Source organism: Lynx canadensis, chromosome D1, assembly GCF_007474595.2.
Source record: "Lynx canadensis isolate LIC74 chromosome D1, mLynCan4.pri.v2, whole genome shotgun sequence".
In the NCBI taxonomy this organism is placed as follows: domain Eukaryota; kingdom Metazoa; phylum Chordata; class Mammalia; order Carnivora; family Felidae; genus Lynx; species Lynx canadensis.
This window is the reverse complement of record NC_044312.2, coordinates 46,796,954-46,822,170: the sequence shown is the minus strand read 5'-3', so window position 1 is coordinate 46,822,170 and position 25,217 is coordinate 46,796,954. Positions and strand designations below refer to the sequence as shown.

The window sequence follows — 25,217 nt, the reverse complement described above, 5'->3', positions numbered from 1 at the left end:
TTTCCTTCATTCAGTGTTTTCCCTCTACATGCAAAACCTTAGTATAAGAAAGATACAGTAGAAAACCACTTAAAGCCAAAAATATTAGATTATAATATTAACTATGTTGAACTGAGAACACATGTATACCACTTCCCAATCCCAACAAAATGTCTGCTAAGACTCCCAAAGACACTAGTATTATCTTCATTTTACAAATAAACAACCTGAGCCAGTGAAAATTAAATAACTGGCCCAAGATCACTTGTATGATACACAGCAGGAGCCAACAAAGGGTCTTTGGTATATATGACTTGAAAGTCTAGATATTAAGTACTATGCTACAGAATCCTTAATTAAAACTGGGCATTTGATGGGGTGCCTGGGTGGCTCAGTCAGTTAAGCATCCAACTTTGGCTCAGGTCATGATGTTATGGCTTGTGGTTCAAGCCCCACGTCTGGCTCTGTGCTGACAGCTTGTAGCCTGGAGCCTGCTTCAGATTCTGTGTCTCCCCCTCTCTTTGCCCCTCTCCCGCTCTGTCTCTCTCTCAAAAATAAACATTTTTTAAAAGTTAAAAAAAAAAAAAAAAGGGCATTTGAACTGTACACATTAAAGGAAATAAACTAAAGGAATGGTATAGTAATGGCTAGCTCCACCAACATAAGAAATGAGGAGATCATAATGTTAGAAGTCAGCAATATATGTTCGAATCTGCCAAGAAAAATCACACCAATCCCTTGAAAGTAGTAACTGCATATTACTCATCTTTGTACCATTCACACCTAGCAATACATATAGCAGACAGTGAAATGATATTATAACCATACACTTACCTGTGAAAGGTCTGGTATATCACCTCTGTCAATTCCAACTTGCTGTAAAAAGAAGCAGCATTGTACTTAACAAAATTATAATAAAAAATAAAAATTTAGAAAATGACATTATGGCTAGTACCAAGAACAATATTCTAGATTGACTTCTTTAAAATCAGAAGACTATTTAATCTCCAGAGGGATCATTCACTATTTCCATGGGCTTAGATATTATTTACATGGTTCTAAAAGTTGTAAAAGGAGAAGAACCAGAGTTGGAAATCCAATAAGAGTATCCACATCTTCTGAGTACCTAATACTTAAGCTACCTTGTCACAATCTAAAAAAATCCATCACTTTTATGTGTCATATGACAAAAAGACTACAGCAAGAAAGAGAAAAGCTGACCATGAACAACTTTCCTGGGGCATAAAAAAGAAGTTAAGGAACAAATTTGAGGATAAGGACTTTGTCTTTCTACATAAAGTATGCTTTTCCTGGCAATCACCACAGATAACAGTTTTTAAAACCCATGTTCATGCAAGTAGGCCAGGTTTTATACAAATGCCAAGTGATCTTCCAACCAGGATATAACTATCTACACAAACCAATTCTAATACACTTTCTTAATGTTCGGGCATTAGGCAATTTCCAGCAAAAATGATAAAAACCATTCATACTTTTCTTGTGACCAAATAAAAAACTTTTTTCCCTTCCTGTGGTTATATTTCATTTTCTAATCATCCTCTCTTCCTTTCCACAGTTCGAGGGCAACTCCCAGAATGGTATCAGAAAATTTGACAGAATAATCCATACTAAGATCTTAATAGCTTATCACTAACTGATACATGAGTCCCCTCCAAACACATTTGAAAAGGTTACTTGTACCTTTACTCAAAGGACTAAGGTCTCATAATGAATTGCAACCCAAAGACAAAGACAGCCTCATGAAAGAATATTTTATTCCTCAGATCACACAGAGTAAATGGTCTATTTCATCTCAGACCAGAATAACTGAAGGTAAATAAAGGCTTAAAACTTAAGTCAGTAACTATCAAACGCAAAGAACATAAGAGGCCAAAGGGAAAAGTCAGCAAACTAAAACATTTAAAGAATTTACTGAAAACACAGTGTAAACACTACCTTTTTCTTGTTTTAGTATATGACTAACCCTAAAGAAATGGAAAAAATACATTGATCTCTTGAGGGATACTTTAAATCCAATATAAACTTCAGTAGATTTCATAAGATAGCTAACATAAAGCTCTTTTTTTCAAAAGGTCTTATGATGCTGTTTTATTTCATCTGCTAGAGAATGAAATATCACTATGGTAATAGAGCTAAAATCACCAACTTGCAAGTTCCAGATTAACTACTTTGATATAATTGATAAATGATAGTCATCTTCCAGAATTATCCTAAGGTACAGGAAGGGAAAACAAAAACACTTTGAGAGTTGCCTCTGTGCAAGCAAGATAGTGCCTTCTATGACCATTTCAGAAAATTATTTAAACAGATTTATAAAATTAGACTGTTCTACAACCTACATTCATGGTGTTCATAATCAATGACAAACAATAAATACACTAAATTCACTTCTGTGGGGTAATGAAACATTGTGGACCATGTGATTCTAGCTGCAAATCTCAGTGGAAGAAAAAGACTTGTACTCACACTGAAAATTCTCTACCATATAATAAGATAAATATGCTAAAATATATGGCTAATGCCAAACACAAAATTCTATTGCACCACTGTGTGCCACCTTCCTTATTTTAGCGAGAAATAAACAATTTAAAAATGGATTACGTTTCAATATTCAATATTGAATTAAGTATGTAAGATATATCTTAGTCAATACCATATCACATTCATAACATAACAAAGAATTCAATATAGTATATGGATATGACTGAATATATACTTTATTTATTATATTTAAGATGTGACTTTCATTTGGATAATGACTTATTTCTCTAAAATCTATACTTAAAGACAAAAAAAGCAAGTTAAGAGACCTAGTTAACTTAAGGACAGTTTACCTCTGCAACTTTGAGAAACTCTGAGATTCTTGTCATCCTAGTCAGGAACTTCTTATAGATGTCCAGACCTTCTTTGCATTGGTTCTTTTTCATATCAAAATATTTTTCTGCCAAAGGTAAATGTAAAAATACTTTTATTCACATCAAAAGAGAAAATTCAAAAGTGAAAACAAGTAATAGCTCCAAAGAGATCATATAGGTGTCTCAGAGAACAAACTCACCCTACAGGAAAAATGTCAGTGTTAAATTAGCTGAGATATTTAAATTGAGTTAATACAGAGATGCTATATTAAAAACAGAAAAATCATTTGACTTCACTCATATTACTAGTTTGTTCTATAATATTTCTATAATTTTTATTAACACATTATACTTTTTTCCATTCCAAATATTCTTACTTTCAAATATTCTTACTAATAATGTATTAACATATACTACTTCCAAATATTCTTCTTCCAAATATTCTTACTAATATATTAACATATTAATAAAGATGGCAACTTTACCATGTCCAAATGTCACCTGGAAAGCTTATTTAAACTTATTATATGGGGGCGCCTGGGTGGCGCAGTCGGTTAAGCGTCCGACTTCAGCCAGGTCACTATCTCGCGGTCCGGGAGTTCGAGCCCCGCGTCGGGCTCTGGGCTGATGGCTCAGAGCCTGGAGCCTGTTTCCGATTCTGTGTCTCCCTCTCTCTCTGCCCCTCCCCCGTTCATGCTCTGTCTCTCTCTGTCCCAAGAATAAATAAAACGTTGAAAAAAAATTAAAAATAAATAAATAAATAAATAAACTTATTATATGAACAGCAATAAAGAGCTTAATTTATAAGTAATTGTAGGGTGACTGACTCCCAAAATTATGTAGAAACCTTCCATTTTTTTGTGAAAAAAATAATCCCAATTTCCCTATCTTCACAGAGTAAAGCATCCCTAAATAAGTTTGTGAATAAGCCTATAAACAGCAAATTTAAATAATTTTTTTAAGTGAGGAGGGGAGGGAAAACAAGCACATTGGAGTGAACACACTGGACATATGAGACTGATACTTAGGCATTCTTTACAGACTGTTACTCATCTACTCCATCCAAATCCCACAGGAAAAAAAGATCATTTCTAGGCAAAATTAAATAACTAGGAATACACACATTCCTAAAATGCCTCAAAAGTAAAAGGCATCCTAAAAAATAAATTTTTAATCCATTTAAAATAATTATCAATTTTAAAATTAGGCCTAGAAAAAAATCTATCAATTTTATAATTACAAAATTGTGAAGAAGTAAATTGTGAGGAAGTAAGATTCTTCTAGGAGAGAAAATAACTTTAACTTAATTTTAAAGGGATCTTTATATCTCTAAAAATAATAAAACTGACATAAAAAAAACATAAAGATATATCTACACAACAAGTTCATCCAGCTGAACATTCTAGTTGTAAAAATAAGTATTTAATCTCTTAGCACGCGTAACTAGAAATAAAAATCTTTTCTCCAAATAAATTGTTACAATCAATGAATAGCCCAAGGAGTGGTTAGGCAGCTCTAAGTAACAACTCAGACAACAATATTTATCCATATGACACAAGATAAAAAAAAATAAAATGTATTAAGCTACAACAATATTTACCCAACAGGTTAATAATTCCTTCATTGTATGCTGCAAACAGTCTAATGGCATCTTTGAACAGGAGCATGAAGGCAGCATTTATTACCCCATTTGTAAGTTCATTGCTATTAACCTAGGGAAAAATTAGAAAAAAAGATGAACTAATCTTAATCTTTTAAATGACAGTGACTTCCTTCAAATTAAAATACAGTAAATTCAAATATTTAGGTGTATTAGAGAAAAATACATTTATTTCTTTCAGAGTTACATCCAAATAGTGCAAAAATGTGTCTAAGAGCTCAGATTTATGTAAAAGCCACAAACAAGAATTCTGTAACATTCAATGTAATTCAGAAGTAAGTCATAAAGAAAAAAATCCCCTCTTTCGAAATTCCTAGGCAATCACCAAGGCACAAAGCTAAGCTAGGTAGAAGAAATGTATTTTTTTTAAATATACCTTTTTCCACTATTATAAACAAACTTACCTTCAAAATGGTTATGATATTTCTATTTCATATGGTTAACTGGGAGAATTAAATGATACACTGATCGTAAGGAGCTTAGCACAGTACCTTACACATAAAGAATCAATAGTATTATTACTAAATATGCTGTAACAAAAAGCCAGCACCTATTTATCTATCAAGAATACAGGAAAACCTTTAGTTTTATCTCAAGAAATGAAATCAAGAAGACAAACCAATGAACTTTAAGTTCTTTTTTAGATTACACAAATAACTACTACATGAAAATTCATTTTTAGGTATAGAAAAACATAAGCACAAAGTTAAGTGGTAAACAACACATTGGTCAATACATGCAAAATATCTAACAAGGTTGACTTCCACTGTAGAGAATCCTAATAAAGCAAATGACAGACAATTCACAATATACAGTTAGTAACATGTGAGAAGACCTTCAATTATCAAGTAAATTAAAATATAATAATCAATTAAATCACTAAACTATCCTTTCTTGAGCACCAGATTGGTAGATACCAAAATAATCAAAACCAAGCTATTATTCAATGCCAACAAGGATGAAGAAAAAGAGGTACCTGTTGACAAGTGACTAGGTTTAAGCCTTCTGTAATGTAAGTTAGCAATATTTATTAAAAATTTTAATGTTTATGGGAATACAAGCTGGTGCAGCCACTCTGGAAAACAGCATGGAGGTTCCTCAAAAAACTAAAAGTAGAACTCCCCTATGACCCAGCAATTGCACTACTAGGCATTTATCCACGGGATACAGGTGTGCTGTTTCGAAGGGACACATGCACCCCCATGTTTACAGCAGCACTATCGACAACAGCCAAAGTATGGAAAGAGCCCAAATGTCCATCGATGGATGAATGGATAAAGAAGATGTGGTATATCTATACAATGGAGTATTACTCGGCAATCAAAAAGAATGAAACCTTGCCATTTGCAACTACCTGGATGGAACTGGAAGGTATTATTCTAACTGAAATTAGTCAGAGAAAGATAAAAATCATCTGACTTCACTCATATGAGGACTTGAAGACAAAAAAAGATGAACATAAGGGAAGGGAAACAAAAATAATGTAAAAACAGGGAGGGGGACAAAACAGAAGAGACTCATAAATATGGAGAACAAACTGAGGGTTACTGAAGGGGTTGTGGGAGGGGGGATGGTCTAAATGGGTAAAGGGCATTAAGGAATCTACTCCTGAAATCACTGTTGCACTATCTGCTAACTAATTTGGATGTAAATTTTAAAAAATAAAAAATAAAAAAAAAATTTTTAAGTTTTTGTCCTTTGATCCACCAAATTCTTTTTCTAGGCATTAAACTTACGGAATCAGGTTTATAAGTATGTAGATACACACATTAACACACACAGTATTTAGTGTATCCCTCATGTTTTTTTCCCATTCATTTTCTGTATTGAAAAAAATCAGAAAAACTCTAAATCTCTGTCAATAGGAAGATTGTTACATACAGTGAAAGACAACACAGACCATGAAACACATAATTTTATAAAGCATTCACAAAATACTAAGTGAAAAAACTTTCATGGTTGAATCCTCTAATAAAAACCAAAATGAAGCATAATAGTTACATTAATCCGCTACGCCCTCCACACTAGGGATCCACAACTGTTTTTTGTAAAGGGCCTGAATCTGAGTACTTTAGACTCTGCAGGCCTGATAGTCTCCATCACAACAACTCAAATCTGGTTATTACATCAAAAAAGCATCCATAGACAATACCAGTGAGCCCTGCTGTAGTCTAACAATACTATTGTAGAAACTGAATTGAAATTCCAAGTAATTTTCACCTGTCAAAAATATTTTTTTATTGTTCCGACCATAAAAAAATATATAAAAATCATTCTTAGCTCACAAGCCATACAAAAACAGGCAGCAGGCCATAGTTTGATACAATCCGTCCTAGATGGAAGCATCTACAGAATTCATTCATTGAATGTTTCCTGAACATACACTCTATGTGCCACATATGCCTTGACAATGGAGACACAGTAGAGAAAAAGCAGACCTGGTCCCTGCCCTCAGGAAGTTAAAGACTACCGATCAAAAGCAGAAATAAAAGAAAAAAATCTATTTCATCATGAAATTGTCAGTTTCATTCACTAACTTGCACTTATAAGCTCTAAAATAAAATATCTAAAGATAGATGCCTCCAAAAAGAACAAACTTGAAAATGCTAACACTTAACATATTAATAATATGTTAACAAGTTACATGTTAACATATTAACAATTACATATTAACAAATGACAAAGCTGGCAACCTAGTTTAAAAAATGATCATTAAAACAAAAATTCCAAGGAACACATTGCTCTTTGACAACAACTATATATATAACAAGCTGTTGTAAGTGTATTTGAACTTCACTGTATTTGTTAACTGTCATACTCTGAGTTCTACGATGTAGACAAAAGTGAAATATTAAGTGATTTATTCATAAAGAAAATCTTTACACATTTTTAAAATCTAAAAACCTTTATCAAAATACATTTTCAGATCAATCGCTTCATCTCTCCCTCACTTTCTTTAGCTTGGTATACCCTATAATTCTAGAGCTAGAGAAACACTACCAAAGAAATTAGAGTAAATCTTTAAAAATCATATAAATACCAAGTAATCTGATTTGGGACCACATTTATAGAAAATCCTTAGCCAAACAGGATATTAGTATGAAAAAACTAGAGTCGATGGAAACTTGAGAATAAACACTCTGACCAGTTCTAATAATACATATTTTTAAATCTTAAATTTTTATAAAATCATTTGTGTATTCAACTTACATTAAAATCAAGAAGGGCATCCATCTGATTTTGAATAATTGGTACAGTTTTAAGCAGTTTTTCTGTGTTCATTGTTCTCATCACACCATCAGCCCTATTTTAGAAAAAAAAGAACAAACTGAATTTGTTATTAAATCTATATTTTAAGCTCTCATCTGGTTCCCTATTTAAAGAAAGAACAAGTTGCTATGAAACATCACATGTTTTTAAGTCATTATTGAACCTGAAACCTCCAGCAAAAGACATACAGGAAAAACAAAAACAGGAAACACTGTTATGTCCAACATCGAGGAGCTTAAAAAAAAAAAATAAAAAGGTGTAAAAATATGAGACATAAAAGCATACATTAGAGTCAGGTTTATTGCGTATTTTTCACATGAGGAAACCATCTGATCCTCACACTACTCATATGTAAAGGGCAGTTCTACAACTTTTTTAATTGGAAAAAAAGAAATCATTTGCCTCAAATCACTAAACAGGACATGATGAGCCAGCAACTAAACTCAAGTCTTGGTAAGCACTGCTTTATTTAAGGTATTTTATTCATGACTCAAACAGCAAGACTTGTAAGTCAGAATATTATAACTAAAATTGTTTTATTACAAAATAAAGTCCAATTTTACCAAATCATTTTTAATCCAGCCATTAAAATATGTGATACTTAAGAGGAATGTTTTTTAATAAAGTATTCTGTTAAAAGTCCCAATATAGATTTCTTTAAATATTATTGCTTTGGGGCGCCTGTGTAGCTCAGTCGGTTGATCACCTGACTTCGACTCAGGTCATGATCTCACGGCTCGTGGGTTCTAGCCCCTGTCTCCGGCTCTGTGCTAACAGCTCAGAGCATGGAACCTGCTTCAGATTCTGTGTCTCCCTCTCTTTCTGCCCCTCCCCTGCCCACTCTCTTTCTCTCTCTCTCTCTCAAATATAAAATAAAATATTTTTTAAAATTTAAAAAATAATAATAAATTTTGCTTTAGGTATTTCTAAAAATAGATACAAGAAATATTAACAGTACCAATATAAAGAATTTTACAACAGTGGTACCAAAAACACTAGATAAGAGGTACCTGGGGCTAAAGTACACAGTGACCATCAGGCTCCATACTAAGGGCTTGATGTATGTTTTTCAAATCCTTACAAAAATCATATAGATAGACTTCTCCCATTTTGTAGATGATCAAGTTCTATGATCAGTGAGATTATATGACTGTCTAAAGTCAGAGAACTACTGGGTGGCAGGGTCATTATGTAAATCCAGATGTAACAGACTCTAAAAGAGTGCTGTTAATAACCCTTTGCGAGAGTAACCATCACTTCTTAAAAGTGTGTAGGCTTGGGGCGCCTGGGTGGCGCAGTCGGTTGAGCGTCCGACTTCAGCTCAGGTCACGATCTCGCGGTCCGTGAGTTCGAGCCCTGCGTCAGGCTCTGGGCTGATGGCTCAGAGCCTGGAGCCTGTTTCCAATTCTGCGTCTCCCTCTCTCTCTGCCCCTCCCCCGTTCATGCTCTGTCTCTCTCTGTCCCAAAAATAAATAAACGTTGAAAAAAAAAATTAAAAAAAAAAAAAAAAGTGTGTAGGCTTTCCCTAATTTACAAATGACCTACTTACTTATAAATAGCCACTCTACTCTGAGCCACTACCCCCTTTCAATCATAACCCCAGATACCAGAAAAACAATTAAGCTATGAAAATCAACAATAGCGCTTTGCAAGACAAAATCACGTTTAAAGAACAAACACTGGACTGCCTTAGGTAGGCAACCATTATCAGCCTTAGTCCAACAATTCTCTCCAATAAGAAGTGTTAACCCATGGATGCCTGTTTCCCCTTCCAAGTACTATACTCCACTGGTTGGTACCAGCTAGCGCAGTTTGGCATAAGGACACCACTTCCTCTTCACAACCATTTTTTCGTTCTCATACACCTCACTCTAATTTGATCAGTCTCCTTTTAGTCTCCCTCCTCTCCTTGCTGAAGTTATTTTTGACCTGCTGGTCATTTCCTCTTTACCACAGAAGACCTGAATACTGGCTCAATTTTTCTTGGTTGATTTCAACATCTACATGGACAACCAATGCAAAATTTTAATCTCAAAGTTCCTTGACTAAAGATCCTATTCCTATGGTCAGATCATGACCTCACTGTCCCCAGAAACCACATTACCCCTAACCCACCACCAATACGAAAAAAGATAAAATTTATACATCTTATCCTATGACAATAACCTCCCAGCTGCCTTGGTCAAGTACCACCAAGGCAAAACTATTTGACTTCATCATAAACTTGAATGTTTCAACTTCTACCACTATCCTTCACATTTTTACTTCCTTCATCTAGCTTAGAATTCCACAGATCATTATTGTGATAATTACCTTCCAAATACACTCAACTCTCTTATACCTCTCTTCTTCCCTTGCAGTCACTTGGTAAATTCATAATCCTGGCTAAGCAGCTAAGTGCTGGTAAAGAAAACCACACAACAGAGCAAACTGGTAAAACTCTAAATTTCATTATCATCAACCTCAAATGGGCACTCGGCACTGCCAGCAATCGTCTTAGCCTTCTTCAGTAAATTCCTCCAAGTACTCTGAAATCTGATTCTCCCACCCTTTCTTCCCTGCCTCCCCACACCCACACACAAACTCTCAGCTCATAACTCCCAAATATTTCATTCAAAAACAGAAGATGACAAAAAGAGGTTGTCTAGTCAACTTGCCAACAAAACTACATCTATCTGGTCTGGTCCAATTCAATGGAGGAAATCTCTCTTTCTATGAAATATAAATACCATTCACAGAGGTCCTCTGGATCCCACTCTGTCACAGTCCTTTGGTTGTCTTCTTTTTCTCTAACACAGCACTGTCCAACTATCTGCAATGGTGTAAATATTCAATATGTGCACCATTCAATACGGTAGCCACTAGCCACATGCAGCTATTGAGTATCCAAAATATGGCTGATCCAATTGAAGAAACGAATTTTGTATTTTATTTCACTTTAATCAATTTAAATTTAACTAGCCACACTGGCAAATAGCTACCATATTGGACAGTGCAGCTCATTAACCTCTTCTTTTAAACTAGACCATTCCCATGAACATGCCGGCAAAGTCTCTATTATCACCATTCTTTAAACATACACACTCCACTAAACCCATATGCCCATTCACCTACCGTTTATCTCACAAAGTCAAATACACTTCTCAAAAAGAGTTCCATGCTCACTTTTCATTCATTATTCAGTTCATCTCAATATCAGCCCCTCTCCTACCACTCCAGTTAAACAGCTCTAGTTTAGGTCATGTAGAAATTCTATGTTGCTTCTCCAATGGGTACTTGTCTAACCTTATCTGACTAGACTTCTCACAGTATTTTCTTCACTATCACTTTTTCAGTTTCTTTTCTTGGCTCCTCATCCTCTGTTCATCCTCTAAAATAAATATTGTATATCTCAAGTGTTCCTGGGCTCTCTCTTCTCATTCTGTACTTACCCCCAAGGTGATCTGTTATTTTCAAGACAGAAACCACCAAGATGCCAATAATGTACTTATACTCCTAAACCAAAACTTTTAAGTTCCAAGTTAGTATGTCCAATTGTCTACTTGATACCTCACCTTGTATAAATCACAGGCATGACAAAACTGGTATTTCCAAAACTAAATCTTTAATTTTTTGCCATTATGCCCAACCCTACCCCAATCCAAAATCTTCCCAGTGAAAGGTGCCCATCTCCCCAGTGACTTACATCAGAAGCCATGGGGACAATTTTGATTCCCCTCTGTCACTAGCCTCCACAACATTTCTTTCCAAAGAACTTCAAATTTCTCAATTAAGATAAATCTTAACAGTTACCAAATACTTTTATCAGACTTCAAAACTCAATTCACAAACCCAAATGCTTCAACATGATTTGCACCAAATACATGACAATTCATATTCCATGAAGAACACGAGTTTTATGACTTCTTAAATACATTTTAATTCAATTCAGACACTTGCTTCTCAAATATAAAAGCAACAGATTAAAGGCTGACTATCCATGTCCTTATTTACAGAAAATAACTGGATTATTCCGTGTTTTGCTTGTTACATAACAATATCTTGATACTTTGAACCAAACCAATTTAGATTTCAAGATAATTCAACTTAATACTATGAAAAAATGGAATGTTAAACAAAAAGAAAATATAGGGACTGATGTTTAACAATCAACTGGAAAGATAAATCCATAGGCAACTTATTGGATTCATTTTTCATAAAGCCATTTAATAAACTATTTACAAACTGAATTAGTTCTTTTTTCAAAAACTGTTAATCACCTAATATAGTAGTTTAGACTGTGCAAAGTCCTGAAGATACAAATGTGAGTAATGCTATGTTGACCTTGTGGAAGTGACAGTGCTATGTAAAATCTAACAGCAGAAATAAGGTTTCCTCTGGGGAGCCTAGGTGGCTCAGTCAGTTCAGCATCCAACTCTTGATTTTGGCTCAGGTCATGATCTCAAAGTTCGTGCATTTAAGCCCCGCACTGGGGTCCATGCTGACAGTGTGAAGCCTGCTTGGGATTCTCTCTCTCCCACACTCTCTCTGCCTCTCCACCATATGCATGCATTCTTTCTCTCAAAATAAATTAAAAATATGTATATACAAATATATAAAAGGATGGTCAGAAAGATGTACTGCTTTTATAAGATAAAAACTGAGAGTAAATCAAACGTACATCTAGAAGAGAATCCCATAGCCATCCAAAAGAATGAGATCTGAGTACAGACTGAAAATATCTAAAATACACAAGAGAGAAGGAAAGCAGTCTTCAAATAATGTAATTCAATTGTCGTGTGATTTTCTATGGGTCTTCCTACATATATTTATTTCTATTTACACACAGAAAGCAGGTTACATATACTAAAATGTTAACATTTCTTACAAATTTCCTACAAGTTACAACATAGGTTGCTATGCTGCCTCAGTTTTTAAAGTGTATTAGTTTTGTAAACATAAAAAATTATTACCCTAATAAATACAACTTTACTATTTACTACAAAACTCCTCTCCAAAACTGAAACAGTTCACTGAGGTTCTAGCCATGATATAATAAATTTTAAGTGCTGCCACATTCTCAACTTACATCCTATGTCCTATATTTTTTCTTTAATACAATGATATATATGTGTGTATATACACATACACACACACACACACACACACACACACACACGCACATACACGTATCTGTGTATGTATATCAATTTTGTGCTTCTTGGTTCACTCAGTTATGGCTCCTTGATTCACTTTCCCTATCCTCTAAGAGTAATTTCCTCTAAGTCAATATTAAATATATTGTGCATTATCAAGGAGTGTTCTCAGCTCTGTTAAATACAGAAATACTTAGTGGCTCAGTTGGCTAAGTGTCCCACTCTTGATTTGGCTCAGGTTGTGATCTCAAAGTTCAAGGGTTCAAGCCCCATGCTGGGCTCCATGCTGACAGCACAGAGCCTGCTTGGGATTTTCTCTCTCCCTCTCTCTCTGCTCCTCCCCTGCTCTTTCAAAACAAACTTAAAAAAAAAAAAAAAGAAAGAAGGAAATGCAACAACTCCCCTCAATCACAAAACTAGTCCTTCAAAGATTAGCTTTACTGAACACACTTTACACTGAAGTGTTAATATAAGCCCAACTGGAAAATGGTTCACTGGACAGAATACTGGAATTAAGAACCAGACTTCTAAGATGAACTCCTCTATTATCATCTCACAAATGACAGAGTATTTAAATATATGAAACAAAATCTGTGGAATTTAGTTTTGGTAAGTTCCAAACTAATCACCTCCTGATTAATTTGTAATAGTGACACAGAACATTTAGGTTCAATTTTTAAAATGCTTAAATTAACTAAGGGGTTACTTCTATTTTTGTATTAAATTTTCCATTGCAGTCTAGTAATTTAACATTTCAAGAGACCTACTCATTCATTCATTCATTCATTCATTCATTCATTCTTTTAGAGAGAGAGCATGTGCAAGTGGGGGACAGGTGCTTGGCATGGAGCCTGATATGGGGCTCAATCCAATGACCCCCCCCCTGGGATCATGACCTCCAGTGAAATCAGGAGTTGCATACTCAACCAACTGCTGAGCCACCCAGGTGGCCCCTTAAAAGAACAATTTAAAGAAAACATTAATTGTTTAGATGGAAGCAGGGAAATTCAGAAAGGCATTCACAAAAATATTTCTGCAGAAGCCAGATTCCCCTTAAGGCAGTCTTTCAGACCTACAAGGGTTACCAGTGCCCCTTAAGAATGTCTTTAGTGGCTTTATCCAAGGTCTTCTCATATATCCTAAGAAAAATCTGTATACCAGGCTATATCAGGTAGTGATCCACATTAGAACAAGGATGGTACAACTTGAATATATTTTGCTAGGTGAGAAAAGCCAAACTCAAAAGGCCATATAACATATGATTTCATTTATCTAAAATATCCAGAATAAGCAAATCCATAGAATCAGAAAGTAGATTTGTAGTCGTCAGGGTCTGGAGAAAGGGGGAAATGGGAAGTGATTGCTAATGGGTATGAGGTTTCTCATAGGAATGATAAAATATTCTGGGATACTTATGCAGCACACAACTTTGTAAATATATGAAAACCCACTTAATTATACACTTTAAAAGGGTGAATTTTATGTTTTGTGAATTGTATCTCAATAAAGCTATTACAAAATTTGAAAGAGCTTTTAAAAATCCTAGCACAAAGCATATGATATACTTCAAATAAAAAATAAAATTCTTATTTTAAACTGGCCTGAAATCATAATTCATAATCTATTAATTTCTATGGTTCACATTTTAAAATATTTGAATGCATTAGATATCAAAAAAAGGGAAAGCTTAACTCACCCTCTTTTCACTTTTGTGAAATCAAATGCAACTTGTCTGTATGAAACTGCTTTTTCATTAAGATATCTACTATACCGCCTAATAAATGTAGACATGTCATATCCTGTAAGAAAAAAAATAGAAAATATTTTCACAAATTATTAAAATCCCACTTTGCTTAGAAAACCAACTCATTTCATCCAAAGGCCATAATATCTTGCTATCCCAACTCAATCTAGTGATGTAAATTAAGTGACTAATAATGAATAGCATCACATTAAAAACTCTAACACTTCACATGTTTTAAGTCAGGTATGTCATAGGTGGCTTTGAAAAACCTTCCCCTTTAAAATTTCACTAAAAGAATATTTTTATTATACTTCTGATCAACATTCCTATAGGAATTGGAAAACCATGTTCTCTTAAATACTTCGTGATAACTTCATAACTCAAACTGAATATCCTATGGAACCATAAGCCCCTCTCTTCAAATCAGTAAGCAATTTTATAATTTTCATACTTAAGAAATCTTTAGTTATATATTATTTGGAAAACCCAAACTTATGTGTGCCAACCTTATAAAAAGTACAAAAATTACTATATAGTATGACGAGAGAAATGGCAATACCTAAGTTTAAGGCATAATAAGAAAGAACTATATGTTTTCAGTAAAACTTGAAGATTTTCTTTCATCATAATCATGAGATTTGAAAACTTCAGCAACATAAAACCTAATCAATGCTATTAAAATAACAACTTTTATTTTAGTTACTGCCTGGCTTAGGTAAGTCTACAAATTTTTGCTAATTACGAACCAGGTCTATCTTATTTTAGCTCATCTTCACCAACAAATTTCACTTTATTTGATGATCTCTACTACTTTAAAAAGACAATACCAAAACAATAACAACAAAAATGTCAAATAACTGAATTTAACATCATTACCAATTCATTTATTCAGCACATATTTCTTGAGCCCTACTAAGTGCCACTGGAGAAAAATGAACAAAATAGAAAAACACATTATCACCCTCATGTATGCTCATAAGTACTACTGTATTTTATAAGGTGTTACATACTCACATTCCTCAGCTGTTTAGTTTATATTGTTCCCTCTCATCAACTTTATTCCATCCTCCTGCTGGGAGAAATACCTACCATCCTTCAGTCTCTGACACTTTCCCTGAACTCTGTGTTTCCACATTATTCTTACTTCATGTACAGTTCCTAGCTATTTGATGTACATAATGTCTAATGCACTAGACTAGAAGCTTATTTGTATTTATATATATACCCAGTATATATATTATAAAATATAATGAAATATACCAGACTCCACCCAGCAAATTATATGAGGAACCAAAACTGTCAAAACCACTGAATTACATACTTTTAATTACTGTTTCAGTTTTATCTTTATAATCTCTTCAGAATGAGCTTCAAGCAAAAGGCCTAAAAAATGTTCTCTACATAAAAGGAATAAAAATCCTAAAATATTACCAGAAATGCTTAATTTCCATCTTAAGTGGAAAATCAGTAGCTAATAAGACAACAAAAACTCTATTTGCATATATGCATATACTCTGTTTTAGAGTAGTGGTTTGCAAATTATTTTCCACAGACTCTTAAAGTTGAAATATACAGAAATAAAAAGATAAGCAAGTAGCGTTTCTTCCACATCCCGGAAAACAGATCAGCTCCAGTTTTATCTGTTATATATTTCTGGTTGCTATTTAAGGTTTTATTTGAAAAAGTGATTCCACTGCTTAATTAATTTTTTTTTAACTACTTGGAGCACTACATCTTTGTCAAAATAAAATCAATCTTATAACAGTTCTATATACAGATTACTGGCCTTCCCAAATCTCTGGAAGACAGGGTATTTGATTCATTCTAATTAATACTTTCATCTTCCAAAAGTGAAGAAGTATTGAACCGGACAGCTCCCAACCCAAACAATGTTAGCCACTAAATTCCACTGATGTTACCTCCACAAAAGCCACAATTCAGGTCATTAACTTTCTACTAGATGACGAAAACGTTCTACTAGATGACCAAAAAAATGACCAGAACAGTCTCAATGTCTTCAAGACTTTATCACTGTAATCAAACTTGTACTTAGGTATGGCACTTTCACACAGTCCTTCTCCCCTTCTCCCTCTACTCAAAAACATGATGGTTTCTCACTGCATTATAAAATCCCAACTCTATCAAAATTTTCTGTGTCTGATTTTGGCCCCAAACAGCTCTAGAGGGCTATCTGCCACTACCTTTTCTCCAATATATCATCCATACATTCTATTCATATTGATTTGCTCTATAAATCTTAAATATCCCATGCTCTTTCATGTGTACTTTTGCTTAAGCCAACCCATGTTCTCATCTAGCTTTCAAAGCCCAGCAGAAAAATCTCCCTTCTCCAAAACATTTCCCAGATTGAGCCCTACTATTGAATATTCCCAAATCAGTTAGTATGTTCTTTGTGATGTTATTCCTAGAGCTGGCATTGTACAATGTTAAAGGCCTAGTTCAGGAACTAAGTATGACAGATCCCAGTAAGACAGAATGTGCATGGAGTACCAATGTAGCAATCTCAAGTTACTGAATTAAAAGCAAAATAAATAACAGGTCTGAGTATCAATGAGCAATTCATCTGAACAATACACCATACTTACTTTTGCTACTAAAATGTATGATATTCACAACTAAATTTCTTGGAATAAAGCATAAAATGGTAACAATAACAATGAAAGCTCATACTTACATGGATGGTGATTCCTGTGTGCCAGACACTAGTGTAAGCACTTTATAATTATTAACTAGGTTAAGCCTCATGACAACCCTACAGGGTAGGTGCTATCATTATTCCTGACTTTACAGATGCAGAGAGGTGAAGTAACTTGCTCAAGTTCATGCAGCTGGTAAGTGGTAGAGATGGTACTGAAACAAGGCAGTTTAATTCCAGAGTCCATGCTCTGAAAGCTCTACCCTATTTTATTTCCTAGAGTTCTAAGTGTCAAACACTGAAATCAATCTTAATCTTCACATTAAAACACAGTTTTTTCTTCCCTACACCTTTTACTAAAATATGAAGTTCCTCCACAACACATGTTCTAAAAGACAGAGTTCAACTCTACAATAATCATCATACAGGGTTGATTTTCTATAATGAGTAAGTTGTCTTTACCTTGCAATCCACTTTTATCCAAAAAATTGCTTAAGTTAAACAATGTGTTTCTTGAAGCCAAATACTGAATAAAACGCTGGAAAACAAACAAACAATTATGTCAAATTAAGATAATGCCATCTAACAAAGTCTAATTTGAGAATGTGGGCGGTGGTTGTGTTTAATACATTCCATTAAGCTTATCTAGCTTAAATTTCTCATCCTCAGTCCGGTTAACTAGTTACTAAACCTAGAAACATAATCCATATTTTTCACTAGCATACAGGAATTGATTAAAGCCTAATATCCATGGCTTCAGTATCAGCGTCTAAAAGGAAGTAGGAACTTTTAACCTAGAACCAGTAATTTTGGCTTTACTGCAGCATATTAGGGCTACAGCTAGTCACACTCAAGTGGAATCTTTACTTTATACAGCTACCTAGTGACCCAAATTTTTATGACCTTTTTAAAAACAAAATTATAATCATACAAGAAAACAGTATTACAGATATCCTCCCTTACCCACTGTCCAGATTAAACACACTGCCATATTTACTTCAAATTTTCTTAGAGAAACAAAACATTAAAAACTCTATTGAAGACACACACCTTCAATCTCATTTCCTTCCCTCTTCAAAGGCAATAATATTCTAAAGTAGGTTTGTATCATTCCCACACACATTTTTATAATTTTTCTATATATATATATCCTATAAACTGTACATAATTTTTTCTATTTTAAATTTACAGAAAAATCATACTGTATTCTTTTCCAAAGTGCTTTTTAACAACTTTTTCCCAAGAAAAAGTATTTAATTAATATACGTAGAACCAGTTAATTCATTTTAAATGACGTTCTAGCATTTCAAAGGCCAGTATATCATTATGTATCCATTTCTTATCCAGTTCTTTCCAATTTCACTATTATTAACCATGTTTCATGGATATCTTTGTACTTGGTCTCCATGTGCAAACATACAAAAGTTTCTCATGATATAAACTTAGGCTTGAATTTTTGGGTCAGCATGTATGCAAAAGTTCATCTTCTCAAAATACTGTCAAAATTCTCTCCAAAGTTCTTACCACAGAACACAACCTTAACTTCCCTTTACATACAACCTCTAAAATAGAGCTAATTCCTTTCAATTTCACTTCCCCTTAAGATTTCATTTTTTTTTTTTAATACATGCAGAGGGTTACTATCAATTAGGATATACACCAGCACTCCTCTAACTCAATCTTGTTTCATCTGCGTTCACCCCAAACTACCAAGCCAGGATTTTGAAAAACAATTTATAAATCAAATACTGATGTTTCATCACTTATCCTAAAACAACTGGTTTCAAAAAGGTGTTAAAATATCCTAAGACAGTATTAGACCCCATGATTTCCATAAGCTGTGATAATTCATTGTTGTGGGAAACCCATCCTGTGCATTGTAATGTTTAAAAGCATTCCTGGCCTCTCTACCTACAGATGCCAATAGCAACCCCATCATTTGCAACAAATGTTCCCTAGCAGGGGCAGGACAGATCACTCTCCTCCTTGCCCTATGGTATTCTCATCACCACAACAGAGTAAAATCCTATGCATACTCTCTCACAGACTACTAAACCTGCCAATAAGAAGAGTATCGAATTTGTCTTAGCTGCTTAAGGGAAATAAACATGAGTTTATCTAAAAACCACAATGAAATACTATTTTTCTCCTCTTATCAGTCAACTGTAAGGAATGGCTGTCAACTTTCTGTTTCCTTACTTTTATCAAAGTTTTGTGTCTAGTATTATCACCTTATTCATAGTCCCGGAAAGCCATGACTAATAGTCTTCCTCTTTATCTGGCATTCTAATTGGTTATACTCGTGGCTTTTTCTTTTTAAAGGATAAACTACATTTTCTTTAAAAAAGGTGAAAAATGCTATATAAGCCTGTAATTCTTCACAGTAAATAATCATGATCTTAAGTAAACACAATCCCAATAAAAGCAGAAAACTGTTATCGTAGTTAAGATAAAAAATGCTTCAAGTTCCGCTAAAGTTAGTATATATAAACATTCCTATTGACTCCATACACTGGTTACAATAAATCAGAAAACTGAGTCATGTCTGTTGACTAAGACATCATATTTCAGGTAACTTCTGGGAATAACTTTTAAAACTTAAACACTACAAATAAAGTCATCCAATGTGATGCTGCTGTAACAGTGAATCATCAGAAAGCTAAATTTCTAGGAAAGGGAAAGTTAAGAAAATTATGGAATATATGATCCATTAAATTGTCACTAAAGATAATAAATACAAAAAAAAAAAAAACACAGAACATGGAAATGCTTATGGTGTGACATGATATAAAAAAGCTAAATATAATAGTTTATCTAAATTATAAATTTAGCTATTTATAGTTATATATAGTTATATATAGTTATAGCTATTAAAAACAAGGACCAGAAGAGGGGCGCCTGGGTGGCGCAGTCGGTTAAGCGTCCGACTTCAGCCAGGTCATGATCTCGCAGTCCGTGGGTTCGAGCCCCGCGTCAGGCTCTGGGCTGATGGCTCGGAGCCTGGAGCCTGTTTCCGATTCTGTCTCCCTCTCTCTCTGCCCCTCCCCCGTTCATGCTCTGTCTCTCTCTGTCCCAAAAATAAATAAACGTTGAAAAAAAAAAATTAAAAAAAAAAAAAAACAAAAAAAAAAAACAAAAACAAGGACCAGAAGAGAACACCAAAACGTGCATATAGTAAGATGTGTTGCAATGATGAAGCTGAAGGTAAACTCTGGCTTTAATTCTAAACTAATTTAATGATTCTCTATTGGTATCTTCCCAAGATGACAGAAAAGCCTTAGCACTGAAAGCCCCAAATGAGTAACATGATGGATGTCAGAAAGTCATTATGCTCAAAAGTCTAATACCAACACCTGAAGTCTCTCCCCATCTCTCAACAATTGGTGGGCTGCATTTTTCTAAGGTGCACACTAAGCATAGATTTATCTAGTTGCATTCAAGTATTCTTATAACACAATAAAATAATCAGCCACTAGCCTATCATGGAAAACAAGATGATTCTCTCCAAACATTAAAATACAAAAGCTTATGCATCTTTTTGTTACCCTTTAGGGCAATGAAGACTTCAGTGAAGGCTTCAGACACCTCTCTGCTTAAGAAGGCACTCTTTAGACTCTTAAACACAGAGGAACAAACTGAGGGTGGATGGGGGAGAGGGGAAAATGGGTGATGGGCACCTAAGGAGGGCACTTGGGATGAGCACTGGGGGTTGAATGGAAGCCAATCTGACAATAAATTATATTTATAAATAAAAAAGGGCACTCTTTAATCAGTCCCTCTCAGCAAATGCCATCTTAGTGCTCAATGTAACAGCTTTGAACTAGACAAAGTGGTTCCAAAGACAACTATATAAAATCAGGGAGAAATCTGATTGGCCATAATAAAGCAAATAGATATAGACAAACATACAGTCTATGCACAAGGCCTGCAAAACCTAGTGCTGCTTATGGAATCTACCTCTAGACATTAATCCCTATTTCTTGATCCCATTATTCAAAATGCTCTGGGCTTTGACCCATTATCCTTCCTCAAATTGTAGAAGCTACAATTTTATTTCTGCCTAGTCCCCTTGCCCTTTTTACCTATATTATTTGGTTGCTAAAGCCATTCCTGAAGTTTCCATGAGAGAAGCAAGCTGAATAATCAGTCATCACACCAGTATGCTTGTTAATCAAAAATTTGGCTTACCTCATTTCCATACACCATCAAATGATGAGTTGTAATGAGAGATTTGAAGACCACGACCCAACTACTATTAGTAGTTCTTTCAAATAAACTGTCTGCCAACTGTGGGATGTTCACATTCATCTCATTTGTGCACTGAATTAAGTCTGCAATTAAAAAAAAAAAAAGACTTACTCTGCAGCTTTAATTTATTATTAATGTCGGATGTGCACACTAACGGGAAAAATCTAACAGTGGAGCAACAATAGATAGTTTGGAGAAGATATTAAAAATCTCTTAGGAGAATAATTGAGACCACTATAATCCACCTGAGAAGAATTAGGAAGGATAATATTAATTACAAAGGATTAGGAAGAATAATATTGATTAGAAGGATATTGATTAGGATCATATAAAGGATCAATACCATTAAGTAAATCAAATTTCCTCAGAGTAATTCACCCTCAACTATTTTATTGATCTCAAAAAGAACTATTTTAAGGCCCTGTAGAACTTTCAGTTCTCTTATTACTCATAAACCCTCAGAACTACAATGTTAGTATTATTCATCCCTACCATTCAAAAAACACAAACAAACAAACAGACATATAGAAGCATGAACAAACTGAAGGTCAAATGACCTTTATTAATATTCTCCCTAGAATGCTGTGTTTGTACTATAAGGAAGATAGAGCAGATATGTGGTCTGTGAGTAGGTAGGATCTCGGTTTATATAAAATTTTCATTCTTCTCACCCTTCAGTTTTACCATGAGCTCAGTTATCAGCTGATATCAACTAGCTAATTCTAACAAAACTGGAAATGAAGTGAAGTTTCTTGTTGCATACATGTCCAAGAAGAAATGACCCAAGAACTCTACTTCCTATTACTCTGAAAACAGCTAAAACAATCTAAGTTCCAATTTTATATTTCAAGTGGGAGAGCATAACTATAAAATGGTTTAATATACAACTGTTTCAGCCCCGAAAATGGGGGTGGGGGAAGGCAGCAGCTCTTAATAACCTCAGAGTTTTACCTCCAATCTACTTAAGAGATATTATTGGCAAATTCAGTGAAGAAAATATAAAATACGATCCAATTTAGAGAATAGAAAGGAAGAAATGAGTTGTTTCACTTGTAAAGTAACATATAAAAAATGTATAAATATCTCAGCTATAACTGTGGTAAAGGGAAAGAAACTAAAGTTATTCATGACTCATAAGTAGTTTGTCCATTTTTAATCTTCAGCACATAATGATTAAATAAAAATTCAAGTGACCTAACTTGGCCTTGATCACTAGCAAGAAACAGTAATGTAACTATGACCATTCTATCTGCTTACAATCTTTTAAAAACATTTCTTCTTATAGGTCCAATTATTATACAAAGTAACATTTGATAACAAATGAATTTTAGATAAGCAGTCACCCTAGCCAACAAAGCTTAAAGAACAAAGCACAAAACAGTCAAACAGAGCGCCCATGGAACAGAAGAATGACACAAGGCTTTCACAATTCATACTTGCAACAAAAATTAAACAGTACTTTCACAATTTGGTGTGTATGGTTCAGTTTCTGATAGTAAAAAAACACAATTTGATCTCTGCCTTCTCTGAATCTTCTTGAACAGTACTTCATACCTGTCCTACAGCACTAAATATATCACGTACACCTTATTCCCAAAGTTAAGCTTTCTCTGCCTCTCAAAAAATAATGAGGGCAAGGCATATATATCTGTCTTGGTCCTTTTGAATCCTTTAGAACTTGAAGCTCATTGATCAAGGTCTGAACCCAATTATAAGGAGTTATCTTAATTTTTTTCCCCCATTTATCTTGATATATCTGTATTTTTTCTTTTTTAATGTTTTATTTTTGAGAGAGAGAGAGACAGAACATGAGTGGGAGGGGCAGAGAGAGGGAGACACAGAATCTGAAGCAGGCTCCAGGCTCTGAGCTGTCAGCACAGAGCCTGATGTGGGGCTCAAACCCACGAACAGTAAGATCATGATCTGAACTAAAGTTGGCCACTTAACCAACTGAACCACCCAGGCACCCCAGATATATCTATATTTTTCTATATCCTTCCAGAAACTATCTTGATAAGCTATTCAATTCTTAAACATGTTTACTTCCCCATGATGGTATCATTTTATACACCTCAGAATCTTTTTTAGCTTTCAAAACTGAACTTGTCACAAAATTTGTCACAATACTACCCCAAAAGTGCTCCTACCTGTGTGTTTATATACACTCCGTACAGCCCATCAATAACTAAGTCTCCTAAATCTCCAGCCATTGCACTTGTTCCTCTCCATTACATGTCATTGCCAAAGCCAGAATTCAAGTCCTATTTATTTCCTAACCAGGAGGTACCACCTCTCCTGAAAGTATTCAGAAATTGGGGAGGGGGATTAACACACAGAGTTTTTACTGGCATTTAATATCAATGATGTGGGAAACTAACCATCCTGCAATGCACAATCAGCACTTCATAATTTAAAACTACTCTACCCATCGGGGTACCTGGCTGGCTCAATAGATAGAGCACGTGACTCTTGATCTCAGTGTCATGAGCCCAGGCCCCAAGTTGGGCACAGAGCCTACTTAAAAAAATTTTTTTTTAAATAAATAAAACTGCTCCACCCAAAATTGTCCCCACTGAGAAATGTTGGACTGACTGGCTGCTTCACTTCTGATTTGGGGTCTCACTCACCTCACACCCCTAAACAGTCTCTAAACTGACCAAAGAATGATCTACAACACAACACTGTCACTGCCTAACCTCAGTGAGGTCCCTACTACATACAGGACGGCACACATTCTGTCCTTGTCAATATCCTCCCTTCTTGACTTTTGGCTTCCAAAACAGAACCACTCTCCAGTTTTCTCTGATGTACCTTGCTGTTTCACACCTGAATCTTTTCATTCTTACTCATTCTTCGAAATGAGTCAAGTGTTCCCTTTCACATTCTAAAGTACTCGCCAGTCACTAAAGCTGACACATAATCCTACACTACAGAATTATTCCATACTATAATTATCTACTTACAAATGATTTTCTTCTAACTAGTTTGAAAGACCTTAAAAGGAAGCTCCAAACATTTTTGTTAGCAATTTCCATACTCTTCATCACAGAGGTAAGTAAAATGCTACATTAGTCAGAAAGAGCCTGGGGCGCCTGGGTGGCGCAGTCGGTTAAGCGTCCGACTTCAGCCAGGTCACGATCTCGCGGTCCGGGAGTTCGAGCCCCGCGTCAGGCTCTGGGCTGATGGCTCAGAGCCTGGAGCCTGTTTCCGATTCTGTGTCTCCCTCTCTCTCTGCCCCTCCCCCGTTCATGCTCTGTCTCTCTCTGTCCCAAAAATAAATAAACGTTGAAAAAAAAAAATTTAAAAAAAAAAAAAAAAAAAAAAAAAAAAAAAAAAAAAGCCTGATCTGGGGCGCCTGGGTGACTTATTCAGTTGAGTGTCCGACTTTAGCTCAGGTCATGATCTTACAATTCATGAATTTGAGTCCATATTGGGTACCACAATGACACTGCAAAGCCTGCTTGGGATTTTCTCTCTCTCTCTCTGCCCCTCTCCCTCCCTCAAAATAAACTTTTTTTTTTTTTTTAGAGTCTGATCTTAAATGAAGCAAAAAGTAGATTTTAGTTTCAACAACTAGAGGATTTTACATATATTAGAATTTATACATTTTACCAGTGCTATGTAATCCCTCTGTGACCAGCTCTCTCCT

The 25,217-nt window shown here is 34.7% G+C and overlaps 1 protein-coding gene across 14 annotated transcripts in view; it reads right to left on the bottom strand.

The window, feature by feature from the left end:
- Positions 1 to 25,217, bottom strand: part of PICALM (phosphatidylinositol binding clathrin assembly protein) — a 101,077-nt gene that overhangs the window by 46,395 nt on the left and 29,465 nt on the right. For all 14 annotated transcript variants that reach the window (XM_030331204.1, XM_030331205.1, XM_030331208.1 and 11 more), the window contains exons 2-8: positions 21,509 to 21,651; positions 17,783 to 17,858; positions 14,617 to 14,719; positions 7,726 to 7,819; positions 4,456 to 4,567; positions 2,835 to 2,941; positions 814 to 855 (exon numbers count right to left, since the gene is read on the bottom strand). In XM_030331204.1, coding sequence (XP_030187064.1) covers positions 814 to 855; positions 2,835 to 2,941; positions 4,456 to 4,567; positions 7,726 to 7,819; positions 14,617 to 14,719; positions 17,783 to 17,858; positions 21,509 to 21,651 — 677 coding nt within the window. The remainder of the gene's footprint in view (positions 1 to 813; positions 856 to 2,834; positions 2,942 to 4,455; positions 4,568 to 7,725; positions 7,820 to 14,616; positions 14,720 to 17,782; positions 17,859 to 21,508; positions 21,652 to 25,217) is intronic.